This window comes from Lepisosteus oculatus, chromosome 7 (genome assembly GCF_040954835.1).
Source record: "Lepisosteus oculatus isolate fLepOcu1 chromosome 7, fLepOcu1.hap2, whole genome shotgun sequence".
Classification (NCBI taxonomy): Eukaryota; Metazoa; Chordata; class Actinopteri; order Semionotiformes; family Lepisosteidae; genus Lepisosteus; species Lepisosteus oculatus.
The window spans coordinates 37327956-37345787 of NC_090702.1; the positions used below are offsets into that span (position 1 = coordinate 37327956).

At 35.0% G+C, this 17832-nt stretch overlaps 1 protein-coding gene across 2 annotated transcripts in view; it reads right to left on the reverse strand.

The window, feature by feature from the left end:
- LOC102684008 (proton myo-inositol cotransporter) overlaps positions 1-17015 on the reverse strand; it is a 124366-nt gene extending 107351 nt beyond the window's left edge. For both annotated transcript variants that reach the window (XM_015352606.2, XM_015352605.2), the window contains exon 1: positions 16231-17015. In XM_015352606.2, coding sequence (XP_015208092.2) covers positions 16231-16762 — 532 coding nt within the window. In that variant the 5' untranslated portion in view covers positions 16763-17015. The remainder of the gene's footprint in view (positions 1-16230) is intronic.
- Between the last annotated feature and the right edge of the window lie 817 nt (positions 17016-17832).

Here is a 17832-nt window from a genome sequence, read left to right on the forward strand (position 1 = left end):
ATATTCCAGTTTTCAAAAGTAAAATAACTTTAATACATTAAACCACTACAATTTATAGTATAACCCTATAGCAAAAAAAGGAACAAACCAAGTTTCATGATAGCTGTATTTATTGGAAGGAAAAAACTGATTGCTTAAGCTCTGATTAAGTGTTATGAATAATAAAAACGTATTTTTCTACAGAAAAATGACTACATCTTAAGCATACATTTACGTGTATTTTGCATATGAATCTAAATGTTAAACAACTTCTATGTATTTAAAAGTCTAAGGTATGTAATTTGAATCATGAAAATTTTAACCTGAAAGCGGTTTACAGGAAGAAGACAAATTATGCTGAAGGACCTACTGTACGCTGCTGAAAATGTCCTTTCAACACAGTTAGTAAATTGGATGTGTTAAAACCTCCAGAAGAAGCACCTTTCTGATTATATCATACTGCTATGCAGGTGGTTGATTGCAGAATTTCTCTGCTATGTACAGAGTTTACAAAAGGAGGTAAACTGTACTATTTTCAGTTGTAAATAAAAATAATTCTGCTCTGCATCCTCTTAATGTATCATTTTCAAACCATCCTTACGACTTCACACCAAATACAGCTCCATCCCTTAAATGCCTGGGAAAATAGATATGCTTTCAGGTGAAAACGAGGAAGGCTGTCAGCAAGAATGTCTCGGTCTTCCCCAATGAAAAGAGAGCAAAAACTAATAGCTTCCTGGAGTCCCATACTGGGGCACAGGCAGCTCACAAGAAAAATGTAACAACACCAGAGTATGAAGGTGAAATAAAGCACAAAAAATGACAGAAGAGGATTAAAACTAAACGGAAGCCTAATCAGAGAATTAATGAATGCAATAATATGATCTGAACATTAATTCTTTGGCAAATGTGTGGATATGGATTATACAGTATATATAGTATATACAATTTATGGCAGATAATGGATATGGATTAACTAAAGAAATATAGTCTCACTTTTCACGGCCGTATTAGACATTTATGGTCTGTATTCAAATATGATTCACCTATTTTATGCACATTTTCTTAGGATAACTAAAAAAAACAAAACATATGGTGCTGACTTGTTTAACTGGATTCGAAAATAGTATATTTTAAGATAAGGTTTTTAAATATGATAGTGTTTAAAGAAAGATTTTCTATAATGATCATTTACCCCTTCTAAAATACTGTATATAAAAATAATGTTTGACGTTTTTTTTAAAGATTTTGTTGAATTCGTTAAAATTATTTATTTTTGTTTAGAAATTCTTACATTTTCTGTTATTCTTCCAGTTTTTTTCTCAGACAGAATTTAGTCCTGTCAGAGAAAAAGAAATGACAGCACTGACAAATAAGCATATGGAAAAAATGGTCTGTTCTAACACATGTTATAAAATAATACCACTTCCAGGAGTATAGTATTTTTAAATTCCAGTATTAGAGCCTATTGACTAGACAAAAAAGCTGTGGGAGGCAATACATAATATAATTTACTGGAAATTGTGGATTTTGTAATTTCCTCCTGGTTTACTTTTAGTCCTTGACTAATTATCTACATGTCACACTTATAACTTTTCCAGTTCTGTAACAGTTCGTGGATTAAAGAAGCCTGCAGGATTTGGGATTTTAAAAAAATTAAATCTGGGCTTCCTCATCTTATTTATTTTAAAACAGCTCACAGTGTTACACAATGGAAATATTATTTCTAAACCTAGATTATTTAATGGTCTCCCACACACAATTCTAATGGTTGTGCAGTACCTTTTTTACAACCTGTTTACTTTAACCAATAATTTCAGTTCACCAGCTTTAAGAGACTAATAAGGCAAGTTTAAAATAGCTTAATGAAACACATATTTAGTGTTTCTTTAATTATTGCAGTTACTCCTCCCATTCTCACCAGGCATGTAGTCACACTGACACATCTTACATCTAGGTAAATATTTACAATTCAGGATATTTGTATTTGTTTCCCTCATATAGTACAGTATGTGCCTACTTTTATTTTGTTTCTTTTTGATCCATTGTTTCTCAAACTACTTGAAAAAAAGGTTTAATTACTAAAAGAAGTAAAGAATTCAGCATGTATATTTTATTACAACTGACCTATTAGAAGCTTACAAATAAATTTCTCATTTCTGGCACTGATCCTGAACGGAACTGCCAAGGAAATATAATTTAGGACATTTGCTAGATTCTTAACATAGGATAGGCTTTATATAATAGATTTACATAATTATGAAAACAACTCAATATGCTTGTAGCAACTCTGTATTGTTTAAGTTTAAATAAAATATATTATCTTACATAGCCATATGTAGTATATTCAACATCCACAGGATTTGTAATAACAGGCAAATACCTTTTCGTCTTCTTTGTTAAATTGGGGTATAGGTCTCCTTCCAAGATCCCTTAAAAGAAATTTAATTGCTGTTTCTTTCAGATATCACATTCTCCTATTTCTGATTTACAGGAAACATAAAAACCTTGTATATAATTTAGCAGACAATGACTGCCAAAAAAAAGAGTGTATGAACCAACCTTTGAATATACTCCAGGCATATAGGCTATTTTCTTTTTAAAAAACACATGTGGTATCAGAGTAACAGACAATGTGATAATTACACACATTGTAGAACTGTAGAATAAACATTTTCTGTGTTCGTGGTTATTGTTCCTCATAATAAGGGGTATTTTCTAATAAGACAGTTTATTGGATGGATGAGATGATTAATGTTTTGATTAGACTAAGTGCCTGTATAGAACTCCAGAGGACTTTAGGATTAAATTGCATTACCAAAAAAAGCCCCCACAAATAAACAATAATACAACATAACAATATTTCCCTACTATTAAGACATATGAAACAAGGCAAACGGGATATGCAATTCCCCTAGAAATTTACATCAGGCTAATCTACAGATACAATCTATAGGTCTGCATCTCTTTATCTCAGCTATGCTGGGCCTTTTAAGATATGGCTATCCTATTAATATGATACATTTCCTGTGCATTGCAGTTCCTTCACAAAGACATAATTGTATGTTTTACTTTATTTAAATACATTATAAACAAGAAATTATTCTTGGCCATTATTCTTTCTCTTGGCCATTTACATCTACACCAAACCAGCTCAACCAGTTTTGTACACTATATAAAACAAAATTAACCTGATCTCACAAATACCTCAAGGCTTTCAAATACCAAACTATGCAGGAAAAATATTATTTTAACTTTGATCTAATTATTTTTCAGTTGTGGTATAATTATGTTAAGCATTTGACTTAGGTGCAAATACCTGCAATAAAAAAAGGAACGACTCTGGTAAAAAAAAAAGTTTCTAAAATGCCTTAAACCAAATATGGTAATGCCTCGGGGTCTGATATACTGTAACATAAACAGGATAGTCAATGAAATGAGACTGAGTAATCTACAGTACTTACAGTATAGTATTTATTTCCCATTGTAGTGTATTTTTTGGTGTTCATTCCCCTTATTGTGTTTTGTGATCTCACCATGAGTGTGGCTGCCTGCTCTTTAGGTTTGGTAGTGCTGGCAATGGGAGTTGTTTTTTGAGTATGTGGATGAGAGTGTGTGGCAAGAGCTTTCTGCCTCCTGCACAAGTGCACACTTTGAGATTTGCTGCAATTCTGCAGTTTTAGTTCAACTTTTGGGTATACTAAGAGTGTACTCACTGCTTTATCAAACAAAAATTCAATTTGCTCCTGAAGAACATACAGGTATGGCACTTTTAAGCGTTACAATTTTATACTAAAATATACCAGAACTTGTTTTAATCTTAGCACTTCTCATATGCTTTTTAATCCAAGTCGTTCAAAAATCATAGCAAAATTACTTCTCAGTGGCCATGGTGTGTAATACAAATCTGTTTGGAAAAACCCTGTTTCATGAAATGGTGAAATTGTTTATGCATGACTAAATAAAATGAAAATATTAACTTTAATTATTAACAGGGCAAGTGCTGAAAGTCATTTAGGGCAAGAGAATAGAAGGACGCACTGGAGTAAGCTCATTTTTCACTTTCACTCTGAAATAGGGGATCCCCTGAACCTCAAACACAGACAATAGCTGAAAACAACAAAAACAAGTGGCAAACTAAAGGAAAAAAAGCTTTTTTTAAAAAAAAAACAAGACTTACTGTATAAATGAAAACAGCAAAGTGAAGCAAGGAAGTAGAGGGAGACTATATAATGTCTGCAAAGAACTACATAGTTGAGTCTATCAATTTAAAGCATTAAGAGTATATACTGCTTAAAAACAATCATAAATCTGATTTGTTTATTAAGAACATTTCTAAATAAAAAAAGGAATTTGTCTGTTTAGATAGTTAATGACAGTTCTTTGAAAATGAATAAGAAGTGACACAATATTACTACTTCAATAATTAAAAGTACTTATCATTAATATTTAGCTTAGTGAATTTCTAAATAATGAGCAGCATGGTGGTGCAGTGGGTTTAATTCCAGACCTGGGGTGCTACCTGCATGCGTGTTCTGCATGTGCTCATGTTTGCGTGGATTTCTGCCATATGCTTTAGTTTTCTCCCCCAGTTTCTCCTAGTAGGTTATTTGGCTTCTGCGATAATGGGCCCTTGTGTGAGGGTATGCCTGTCTGTGTTTGTGTCTGTGTGTGCCCTGCGATAGACTGGCATCCCCTCCAGGCCGCATCCTGTCTTGAGCTTGTTGCAGTGAGAAAATGGGAAGATGGATGGAATTTCTAAATAATGTGTTTCTATTCTGATTTGAAGGTTTCAATTAACTTCCACAAAGCAGTAAAGACGGCCTTCAGTGTGGGCAAGAGGCTATTAAATAAACACCACAACTTTTTTGATTTAAATACCACCCAGCTAAAAATCCAACCATTGAGTAATACGTTTGGTAATTTGCAACTAATCAGGGCTGTTGCTTTTAATAAAACCCCGTTAATTAAGGTTACCACTATTCAGGAACACTAGTCTGTCATTCAGTGGAATGGACAAATTAAATTTTCCAAAACAAAAACAATTATATTGCCAGGTTGTTCGTTTAAACTGCCTTTCATGGTAGTCAATGACAGGTGTTTGAATGAGAGTAGGAAAGTCAAGATTAAATTATTACTTGAAATAAACCCTACTCAAGAACAGCAATTGTATATGCGATAACTACATTCCAAATGCTAGAAATATAGTAATATGTACAGTATATCTATAAACCAAGGGGCAAAAGACAAAAATGTAAACATGAGAAACATTAAAACATTTACCAGAGTTTAATGTACACAAAGAAATATTTGCTCTGTATATCATTAATCTCTCTCCTGCTAGTGTTAGAATTTCACATCAACTTATTTTATTTAAGAACATATCATTATGCAAAATATACAGTACAGGCTGAAAATAAGAGGAAGCCATTCAGCCCATTGCGCACTTGGTAGATTAGTAAATAAATTACTAATCTTTTGTCCAGTTGTTTCTTGAAAGTGTCATGAGTTTGGGCCTCAAACATCTTTCTGGATGTTTCAGATATCCACTACTTTTTGTACAAAGAATTATTTCCTATTTTCCATATTAACTAAATTCCCAGTTTAAATCCTGTGGGATGAATTTTGTGTCTATTTTATTATACTGTATACTGTACACTTGGATGTATATAATCTCCTTTCAATCTCCTTCTGCTTTTATTAGATGGTGTTGCAGCATGCAGCTTGACAAGGATCTAAAGAATGCGGTCAATACAATCAAGGTGTTAAGCAGGATAAAAAAGTATAAAGTCTTAGATTAGTCAAATCAAGCCATAGATTTAAATTTACTGTCTATTTAAAATCCAATCCTTTTCCACTTTACTAGTAAGATGTTTGATTTTGCTCCATTGGAAACGACCGGTTGCACCCACCTTCGTTAACTGGGTAAGGGATGTGACATACTTTCTCCATCTTGAAAAAATTAGGCTTTCCCTCTGTGGCTCAGCTGCAAAATTGTATTCTGCCTGGCAACCCTTTTTAAACTTCAAGATCTTGCAGTTCATCCCAAACATACAGAGTGGACTAGACAGTGGCTTCCCTCTTCTGTCCTTTCAGTACTTTTTAAAATGTTGTTTCTTTTTCATTTGCTTATCTTTTCACAATCTCTGGTTTCCTTTTTATTACTCCTTTACTCCTGTTTTTATATCATTGTTGAATTTGCACAGTTTGTTTAGGTACAAAGTCTTTCATGCCATGATGATTGTTCATGTTGGTTCATTATTGTATATGGTACCATGTAATATTCTTTTTCTCTGAAAAGCCAATTAACAAATTGAACATAAAATCCACCTAAGCATGCATTTTATATGCCGAGTAAAAAACACCGAGAGTAATTTCTAGTTAAGCAGCAACTGACATAAGAATCATTGTCTTTAGTTAGGAGGATAAGTGTCGTCTCTTTTATGAATTAGTATCTCATTTGCAATTCACCCATCGGTAGGTACTGCTCAGAAAAATGTCTTCTGCTTAATGGCTTAACCTGCACTTTTCTGTGAAAGATTACTCAGTTAATGCTCAGTCTGATACTTAAGATCGTGAGTGAAACCACACTATTTTTTTTATTTTTGCTACACAGAAATTGTTGAATTAATTTACTGAATCTAAACGTGATGAGCCTTTGTGATAATGGCTTACTATAAAACCTCTGCTTTAAAGAATGGTACTTAAAAATACAATAGTTTAAACAACTAAATCCTATGGCCATTTTTGCCTGTCTTGAGCCTCTCTCATTCCAACACTTGGCAGGAAACATGAAACTAAAGAAACATATTCCTCATTTTTTTTAATCTGATATTGTATTCTTCAAGTACATTCATTGGGTGATTTGACAAGTTCAATCCAACCCATACTGCCAATGTTGCAAACTATGAAACCAAGGATGGTATGTTGTTTAATAGGTCTCGGTTGATAGAGACTCCTTTTTTATACGTAGCAGAAATATACCATTTTATTATAATTCTGTAATTTGTGATGTTCTGGTGGGCCAAAGATTTGATTAAATTGGGGTACAGTTGGCATAAAAATGGAAAACAAAAGTGGTAAATTAACCTATTTTTATGTAAATGACATCTCTTCATGGATACTAATCTGGAACAAAAAAGTAATTAACAGTTAAATAAAGATTAACTTCTTAATAATATACTCACTGATTTAAAAAAAGTACAGCTCACAGAGCATGAACTGCTGTTAAAACTAATGTTAAGCCTTAAGTCCTGCAACTCTATGATAAAACAGAATACCAGGAGGTTGGTGCTCTAATGTGTGCAGAACAGGCACAGTATAGTAAGTCATGTACTGAAACAAATCCTTGGGAGTGAACACCCTCCTAAACATGTTTATTGTCTACACCACTATGTATACAATTTTTATCAATTAAATTGTGAACGTTTATGCCTAACTTTCATCACAAAATTAAACATCTCCACATTTGTACTTAGTGATATAAAATATATACAGTATTGGTCAAACAGACCATTTTTCTAACCACCATTTTCCTCAATATAAAATGTTGCTCTGTGAACCAGAAAGCATTCTTTCATTGTTACTGTGTCTGGCCAGCAAAACACATCACCCACATGCCTTTGCAACTGCTAGTTAATTTGGTTTAGTTTTCAGTCTACACCCTTTAAGCAAGACGTACTGCATGTGCATAAGATCTGCAAGATATGAAATGGGTCAGTGAGCGTATAGCAAACTAACCCCTACAATACAGGTGGAGCTCTCTAAAAAACAAATTATAAAAATCAGACAACAATATCCTATCTTGGACACACTATTAAACTATACTATTAAACTAACAATGCTTTCAGGTAAATTACTGTTGATTTACCATGATTACAGAAAAAAGCATACAGTATCAGGTTATTTTCATATGTGAGCGTTCTATTCAACACTTTTTACTGAACATAAACATACAGTAGTGTACAGTTATTTCCTAATATCACATTAACCATTTCATGTTCCTCCATTTTTGTAAAAACAGGACACAGTAACTGGACAAATAAATGAGGGACTTGATTCTCTGAAGTACTCAGAGTATACAGTATATACTAATAATGGAAAACCTCAGTATTTAGAATGTAGGTGCACTGGTCATGCACAGCAGCTGCAATGAAATGTACAGTCCATTAGAAAGTGAAATTATTTGACAACTGTCATAAACTAAGAAGAGTCGGAAAAGCCTTCCTTTATGACACTTGCTTAGCAACTAATCTGATTCTCCATCAAGTTATCAAAAAAAAGTATTTTACAATTTGTACTGTACTTCTATAGCTACAGAGCTGTAGATGTTAAAAGGCCTTGACATACTAACATGATTTTGGTTTGCTAAAACTAAGCTGTTATTTATGGAAACTAAATTCTCTGTGCCATGTCTGTGGGTTTGTACACTGCTGCAGTTTCTGCTGAAATATTCTTCTGACCATGTTGTTAAGCCAGCATCTTGATAAAACCAGTTAGGCTGCCTCAGAGCACTCAATTCAGACAACTGCCAGCCACTTTGAAGCATGACCCATTAAAATAACCCTATACCTCTAACCTTAATGCAGCTACAGATGCTGTTACTAAAATGAGATAATGTCAGATAGTTATTTTTTAATGACAGCAACCAGATGTAAAAGAGAGCAAGGAAAGAAATCAAGCACATAATAAACAGGAAATAAAATGCTGAAAACTCTAATGCTTTTGAAAATAATCTCAGCAGAAGTAATGTTTTTCAAAATATGAGTATTTGTAACATACACTATGTATGCTGTACAGTCATTCAAAATCATTAATGAGTTTGAACAAAGTACAATGGATTTTAGGATTAATATAAGCCATTTCTTGCCATACTATAAATGTGTTCTTTCAGAATGCAGAACAAAATAAATGTCATGTACCAACTAAAATAGAGGATATGGATCATTTTTATATTAATACTGAACATCAAAAGGATTTATATTCCTGTTTTTATTTTTTAAAAAGTACACAGATTTTGAACACTGATTAAATGTTGTCCATGTCATTTTGTTAATTGGTCATTCATGACTGACCACAATGCATGTAAATGACTGTTACAGAAACACTAAATCACTTCTTTAATGAGAGACCTGTTTGGTATAGGTGATGAGATAATTTAACCTGCTGAAGATCAAGCCTGAACAAAATAAATAAAGAAAATACAAGAGAAAATAATATATCCAGAGAACAACTCACTGTGTCATCAGTATGGTGGACTAAGGCACTACACTATTGTTTGGCCAGGTCTTGGGCCTTATTTCTTGCCCTTCCTGAGAGATCTTGAAGTAATAAAATTCTCACTTTCGTGAGAGATAAGAATGCTGTGGATGCACTACTTGAAAGAGTTGACCACCTGCAAAACATGTGTGGGATGACCTGGGATGATGTGTGGCATCTTGAGCTCAGAGACCAGTGAACAGGCACATCCCTGCTCAGGCCCAAAGAAAGCAATGGGACAGAATTCCACAAGACAGCATCTGCAACCTGGTGCAAAGCCAGCGTCATAGATGTATAGCTTGTATTGCTTCCAATGGAGGCCACCAGCCTGTGAGTTTCAAAATAGAGCCTTTTCATGACAAGCTTTATTAGTATAATGAATTTCCGTCATGCCTGTTCACTTAAATGTCAGTGCACCTGCTACACAAAAGACCATCATTTTCCTGATAATTACTTTGTGACTTTACTGTAGTTGTAAGTAATAAGTCTCTTTTGCTGCTCTATATACTGTACAATATACACACATCCCACATTGATCTCAAACATACTGTACACACACAGCAACACTGTACCTGAACCAAAAGGCTTCCTTGTTAATGGAGACTTCAGGTATACAGCTTAAGAAATATTTCTGCAAAGATTTCACTCTCAGGTTGTCTCACATGCAATCCTTACCCCTACCATGAACAAGAAGGAAAAACTATTTCGTGAAACGGATTTCTTTAGGATTTTCTCCTAGTTTTCACTGAATTTCGATCAAAATGAAAAATGGAAAGAATGGTCTTATGATGGAAGCAGCAGCATGGAGTGCACTTCAGTATGAAAAACTTCCCGTGCTGTACAATAGTACAGATGCAGACAGAGCAGCATCATTGTGCAGCCACTACTGCAACAACAAAAAGAAAATACTTTCCACACTAACGCTCTTCTATACACCATTATTCCATCCTGGTTACTGAAACTTAAATATTTCCTGCGTCAACACTGACAGCTTCTTTTCATACAGTATTTTGCAATCAAAGCAGCAATTTTGCTCACTGCATGAACCACTTCTCCAAGTTTATTTTCGTGTGGATGTTATCTTGCGGAAACTGAGATTTCTCCTTAATGATAGCTCTCCACATTGCTAGCACTTCTGAAATGATATGAGACACTCATCATTTTGTGGGTTGGGATGCAGAACTAATGCATCTAGAGAAAATATTTATCACAACACAGTGATGCATCAGTGCTATTATTTATCCCTCCCTACCTAATGTTGATATTGTTATTAATCTTTTCCTCTTTCTTGTGTTCAATGGACATGGGTGTACTGTGAACTTTACCATCTAAGAATTTCTAAAGAGAATTTTGCTAAGAACCTCTCTTTTGTGGAAGAAAAAAGGCTTGTATAAAAATAAAAGTGTCCATACAGTTGTTTTTTATTATAAATACTATTATTATTTTTAGTATACCATTTCTATTTGGAAGACAGTTTCAAGCTTATTTTTGATTACATAACAGCTGCCAAGTGTAAAGCCTTGGCTGAGAACATGAACAGACATTTGCTGCACTTTGTAAAAGGAAGTGTGACACCACTCTTGCTGTTTCACCTGATGAATCAGAAGAAAATCAGAAAGGATCTGTAGTGTGGCAGAATATCTCAAGATGTCTATCGAGACAGAGCCTTTCAGTGCCTGTGTCATGTATGTTGGTGTGGATATGCAGCGTGTGTGAATTCAGAAAAGTTCAGAACGATTCTTCCTTGTCATCTGAGGAAAGACAAATCAGGAAGAAAGACAAAAGCAAAAGAAGGAACAAAACGTTTTGTCACATGAACCTGGAATAGTACAGAATAACTTTCTATAACCAGCCTGTAGAAATTGTGCTTCCTCATATTTTAAGCAGTTCTTTATAACACCAAATTCGTGACAGAGAGAAAGAAGTCTACAGAGCTCAGAACATGAAAAAAGGAAATGTCTCAGAAATCTTTAAATGGATCTATGAGGAGGTGAAAGCAATCAAAGTGTTTTTTTTTCAAAATGCATCTAGAAAATTCACAACATAAAAATTCTGATAAAAAGAATGATATTGTTGGTTGCTTACAAATAGTTAATACAACCCTTCTTTTATTTTTACAAGTTAACCAATTGTTAACAGCAAAAGCTCAGAGAAAGACTGTGATAAAGTATTATTTTCTTTACAAAAAATATTATGTACAGTTTAATATAACTTAGGAATAGATAAAAATAATCTAATGTATACAGTATATCTCTTAAAAATCTGTATGATGCACACCAATTTATTGCATATATAAATGCAGTCACACCATTATTGTTTATTACTGCAAAATGTGTATGTATAATAAATACAATAACTCCCAACTCCATTTTTTAAGTGAAGCAGATTCAATTAATAAGAAGCTGATTACTTTCAGGCAGTGCAAATGTAAAATCAGGATATAAACTAAAAAAAGAACTAATAAAGTAAAGAGAAAAAAAGCAGGCTATAAAAACATTTGCCATTAAAAACCATTATGAAATAGCAGATATTTAGGACAACAATCAAACAGGTGGAACCAGGGACCTTATGAAATCTAGAAGTCCAGTAAAGTACACATAAATGCTTTAAGTTTGTGTTTAGGTCTTTTTAAACTTATTGTCAAGGAACTACAGATGTTTACATCTTTTCAAAACAGTACAATAACACTCTTGAACAAACGACGAACAAGCAGAATATCAACAAAATAATAATCTTTCCAACAAAATAATAAAATAAATAAGTGTAAACTGGCATCGATTTCCATCACTTAATCTGTTCAATGGGAGGATGTGAACTTTACAGAATATTCTAAATAAACCTGACACAATGGTGCAGTAGTTACTGTAGCATGCAGTTTGTACTGTATATCTCCCTTCTTTCATGTGGGTTTACTCTGAGTGCTCTGGTTTCCTTACACAGTCCAAAAACATTCTGGTAAGTTAACTGGCTTCTGTGTGCACATGTTTGAATGTGCCCTGCAATGGACTGGCCTCCCATCCGGAGTGTATCCTGCCTTGCACCCATTGCTTTCTGGGATAGGCTCCAGCTCCCCCGTGACCATAATGGAAGCATAATGGAAGGATGGACTTTCTAAATAAGGATTGATGTTTCCATTAGGTTTATCTGGATAATTTGCTTCCCCTCCATTATGAGCCTTCTTTAAGTTCTTATGTGAAAGTTATAGGGAAGGTAAAAAAAAATAAAAAATAAAATTTTTAACCACACCTTACTCAAGCATCATATGCAATAATGTTTAACTTTTACTTACACTGAAGGAAATGCAACAATCACGGTATGCAATATTCCTTGTTTAATGAGTAAAGCAATCTCCTGCTCAAAGAACAAAACACGGAGTACAATGTCATTCAGGGATACACAAAACAATATACTAAGGTTCGATTTTCTCCAGATTATAGGTCTCAAGGGTCAGACACATCCAAAAGCATTACTCCACTAATTTCATAATACTCATTTAAGAGCACTAACAGAGGACCGTTAAATATTTATGAAAAAAAAACTATTACTAGTAGGCTGTAACATTTCCTGAACTTTATACTAAACTTAATGGTATAACTGGAATGGACATTTTAACATTTTATGAATACAAATATATCACTGTACACAGAGGAGAGTGCTCATTTGTGAAAGAAAATTCCTGCACTGTTGCATGTCATTCACAGTGTATTCTCCTGTGGAATCAGCCTTACTTGTTCATTTACAGTATATGTCTGCCTCATAACAACACGCTGGAATTCCCACATATTCCCTTGTTAGTCACGGTTTATAGGTATGTCTGCCTAACAACACGCTGGGAATCAGAAGCACTTCAGTTCTATTTGAAAAGGGTCACTTCCCCTTCTCTTCTTAAAGGACAACACCTTTTTTTTCCCCAACAAGACCATTTTGATATGATAAACAAAGCTTTAAATAAACATTCAAAATTAAAAAATTAAAAAAATGGGTATGGTGAATTTTACAGTCTTCCCACTAATGAAGCTGTGGGCTTATTGAAGATTCTCTCAAGCCATTACATTTTCAACAAAACAAATTGAGTTCTGCATTAACCAATACAGTATGCTCACATGACATGCATATTTATAAGGCCTTCCAAAATATTGCTGTCATGAGGAGCTGCCGATTTGCAGACTTCATCGAGAATCACAGCTTTGTAAATTAAACACCATGTTAGTTTTTGCACCAACAATGCTCAATAAACAGTGGTGTTGACAAACGCAGTCTACCACAACCGCTCCTGCTTAGCAACTGTTTTATTGATTACCTTCAAACTTTAGTAGTAAAATATTGCTACCACCATGATGAACAAATGGTTAGATTTTTTAATAAAATCTTATAAATATGCCTGTCCAACTACAATAAGTCATGACAATTACCCAGCATATGACTAACACCTGACAAAGTGATACTTCTTGCCTGAACCATTGTGGACACACAAGATGCCTCTTCTTGATAATTGCTACACTGATTGAAGTGAAACTCTGAAGTTTACATGAACAACTAAATCTGCTTCTGATCTGCAAGCCATCTAGCTTTGATTATTATTTGCTGTGGTGGGTTATTAACCATGTGGTGAGACAAAGCAATCTATTTCTTTGAAGGACTGCTTGGCCAATTAACCCCATACTTGGAAGGGATCATTCTAGTGGAAAGACATCTAGAGACAGCATTTTTGTAACAAGTTTAACTGTCATAACCTGGTAACCATGGCAGTAATTGACCAGAAACTTAGTAGAAGACACAGCTTGCAGCTATTCTTCAGAGTCCTCCACCTGGTAGTTACAAGCTTGGAGATACCTTCCCCGTAACATTAGCTCCTTTTCTAAAAAATTGTGTCTGGTCAATTAACTCCAAACTTTAAAAGAACAATGATACCACCAATAGAATGAATATATTGTGCGTAAAAACAGTGTACCCTGCAAACCAAAATGGCTGTCAGACCATCATTTCTTTTTTTCCCCCACATGGCCCGTAACACTAGTTCCTGCTGTTAAAACCCATTTCTAATTTAACTAATTTAACTGTTAACATGATTGGCATCTTTCTAGCGACCATGCCACCATTTCTTTCTCTCACAAGCTGCCTCGACTGGTGCTACACTAACTTAATCGAACCTTTTGGATTTGATGAACAAAAGGCTGTGCCTCACTCATTACTGAGATAATCTCCACACCCACAGCAGGCCATTTTATCGATTGCTAGACGAAATGCAGCTTCTTAAACAAAGTGCTACTGTTCAAGGTCTGCTTGGCCAATTAACTTCATACTCTGCTAGTATCAGTGAAGGGACAAGACAGATCACATACTGTCTGGTGAAATGGTAGCCCTGTATGAACCTCAATTCCCACCATTACAGTACATGGGGTAGGGAGCAAAGAGAAATCCTTCAAGGCTGCATGCTCCAGTTTTTTTAGTTGCAAATTATCTTTTACTGTATACAGTACCCCTGTTTCAAATCTCCGAGATGTTACCATGTAAATTTTGAACCAGAAACAACAGTGTCTGATTGATGAGCATTAGCTTCAAGAAGATGTCAGCTCCTACTGTACTCATGCAGTAGCCTAGCCTGCAAGGGTTCTGAAACTTTTTATATGCCTTAAAGTACATTTATTTTAATCCTTAATCATTCTACACATCTATATTTTGTTCATTTTAAAAAGTATCAAAAGGAACAAAAATGTTAGATGAGTGATTTTACAAGGATAAAAAACATATCTACCTCACTGTAGTCTTTAGAAGGAATAAACAATACTAAAGGACAGGGCAACACCATCTGCTAAAGAGAAATTTTAACTTTAAGCAAGCGCTCCTGGAAATAAAGAGCATAAAAAAAAGAAAAGCAGAACACTAAATACAGTAGTTAAACGATTTGAATGCACATCAAGTAGCATGTGTCCTGATTAAATGTCTATAGTTTTTTCTTTGGTTTATTCTATGATAATGTCAAAAAACGTCCTCTAAAATGCACAATACTTCAGCCCCAGATAATTATGTTGTGAGTGAGGGATACACTATGTGTCAAGGAAAACAGGTATAGGTGATTCTCTTACAGCAGTACTTGGTGTGGGACCAGATAGTAGCTCAGATAGATCAGTAGATCAGATAATACACTCTATTATTTACTGGATAGTACACTTCAAGGTGCCAAGATTAGGTTGTAAAAGAAACAAATCACTGCAATCAAACCACTGCTTTTTCCCTGCATTTACCCAAGTGACTTGTCATAATAAAAGAGAAGGTTGTCGTATTTCGTTACATTTAATAGTTTAATTGTCGAGGTCTTCAACAATTGTTCAGATCAAGTACATTAGAGTCAGATAAAAAAATAAAAAGCTTAATCAATACTGAAAGGTTGCCAATAATGGCCGCAGTCAAATGTAATGATGTACTCCCACTTGTCAGACAGATAATCCGTAAATAAAATTTATGTCGATTGGTTTAAACGGGCAACGACATTCGAAAACGGGGAGAAGGGGGGTACAGTATTTGGGACTGTAACGTAACGTTGAAAGAAACAAAAAGATCAAGAAAGGTAACATTCGGCAGGAATTCCAACATTCAGATTTGTTATATTTAAAAAATCACATTTTACTGTAAATCTATCCTTGTTGCGTGATATGCTTCACAACAATTGCAACGACTACGCCCTGCAACGTGAATATTATTTGTAAGTGCACAAGTTGTGAAATGCGTTCATCACCTGTCACTGTCAGAACAAGTGTAACGTCACATCAAGACTGTTCTGTGATAAATAAGTGTATCACGTGGATCTGGTATTCTGAAACTGTCAGTAAATGTCACAAACTGATTTACGGATCGTGAGCTGTAAACCAGAAGATATATGTTTATGATTTTGTTTTAACAATTCGGATATACAGTATCTTTGGGCATACAGGTACATTTCAAATCAGACATGTCGCAAGCCCAAGTTATCACAGTTGGGACTCATAAACTTACCTATTCCGAGTCCAACCACAACTCTTCCAACGAGAAGAATCTCTTTCGTTGGGGAAACGCTTAGCACTATTCCCCCGGCGGAGAAAATGAAGCTAGCCAACAAGATGCACACTCTGCGCCCGAATACCCCATTCAAAGCTCCGCCAGCCAAAGCAGACACAGCCGCCGAGCCGACAGTACTAGAGACCAAAAGCTCCTGCCAGAGAGCACTCAAATTCATTTCCTTCTTGAGCAGGAGCATCGCTCCCGAGACAACTCCGGTGTCATAGCCAAAGAGGAAGCCTCCCAAAGCAGAGAAGATCGCCAGGACATACACGAATCCAGGTGTCACATCTTGCTGGAACTGCTTTCGAGCTGCTCTTTCCAAGTCCCCCGTAGCAGCTGCGGTCGAGCCCTGGCTGTTGATACTGGAGCTGGAGGGAGCCTTGATGAGACCCCTCTCTCCATCGTCGTTGACTTTCTTTCTTCTCTCCCCCATCAGATTGCTTAAGCTCCTAAGATTATATTCATTATCGCTGGATTTTCGGGACATAAGGAATCTACAAAACCCAAATTCTTAGAACTATGTTCAGACAATGAAATGTGATTTGCAATAAAATGTTGACAAACATCAAACGACTTTCATAATATTTAAAGCCGTTTTAAGACCTTCAAGTGTAGCTATATATCTGTTGATAGTTTCACTTCTAAAATAAAGTTGCACAAGCGCAATACACTCAAATCCCCTCCTCACAGATACAGACGAGTGAGTTCCCTGCTGAAAGAACAACATTGAAAAAGCAGAGAGCAGCTCAAGGAGGAGTCACCTCTGTACGTCACAGGGAGTATGTAGCCACATGGGTATCTGTAGAAACACGCCTGGTTTAATGGCGATAACCACATTAGAACACTAGTTTGATAGACGTATTTATGTTTATAACATTTTCTAGAGGTTTACGCAGATTTTCGAGGCAACGGGTCATTTTGTGTTTTTATTTGTTTCATAATTGTTCTGTGCAAGATCAGTGTCCAACCCTCGCTCAGAGTGCCACTATGGAGCTGGTTTCTTACGTTAAAAACATAAATTTAAGACTTGAAGCGTGCGATTAGATCAATTTAACAAGTTACAGTAGCTGCTTGAAATCAGGAATAGACCATTTTAGTCCTTGAGAGCTACGGGGTGCTACATTTTACATTTCAGACAATTGTATACCTACATAACCTGTTTCATTGCTAGAAACAATATAGTTCAAAGTGTATCATCAAGTGAACTGATGATCTAAGGGGGAACCATAAAACCAGGACCAGCCAACCGTATTACCTAAATTGATTGAATTCATGCATTTTAATCTCCTAGTTATATAGGCAAGTTATGTGATGGTGCTTTTTCTCACTGAACTACTACTAATTTTCTGATTTTACAATTCAGCTTTATGACCACATGTCTGTGTGTCTGTGTCTCCATGGAAAAAAGCTGGGGTATGCGAAAAGACGAATTCCTAATGCAAGAAATTGTATATGGCTAATAAAGAAACATTATTATTATTATTATTATTATTATTATTATTATTATTATTATTATTATTATTATTGTTGTTGTTGTTGTTGTTGTTGTTGTTGTTG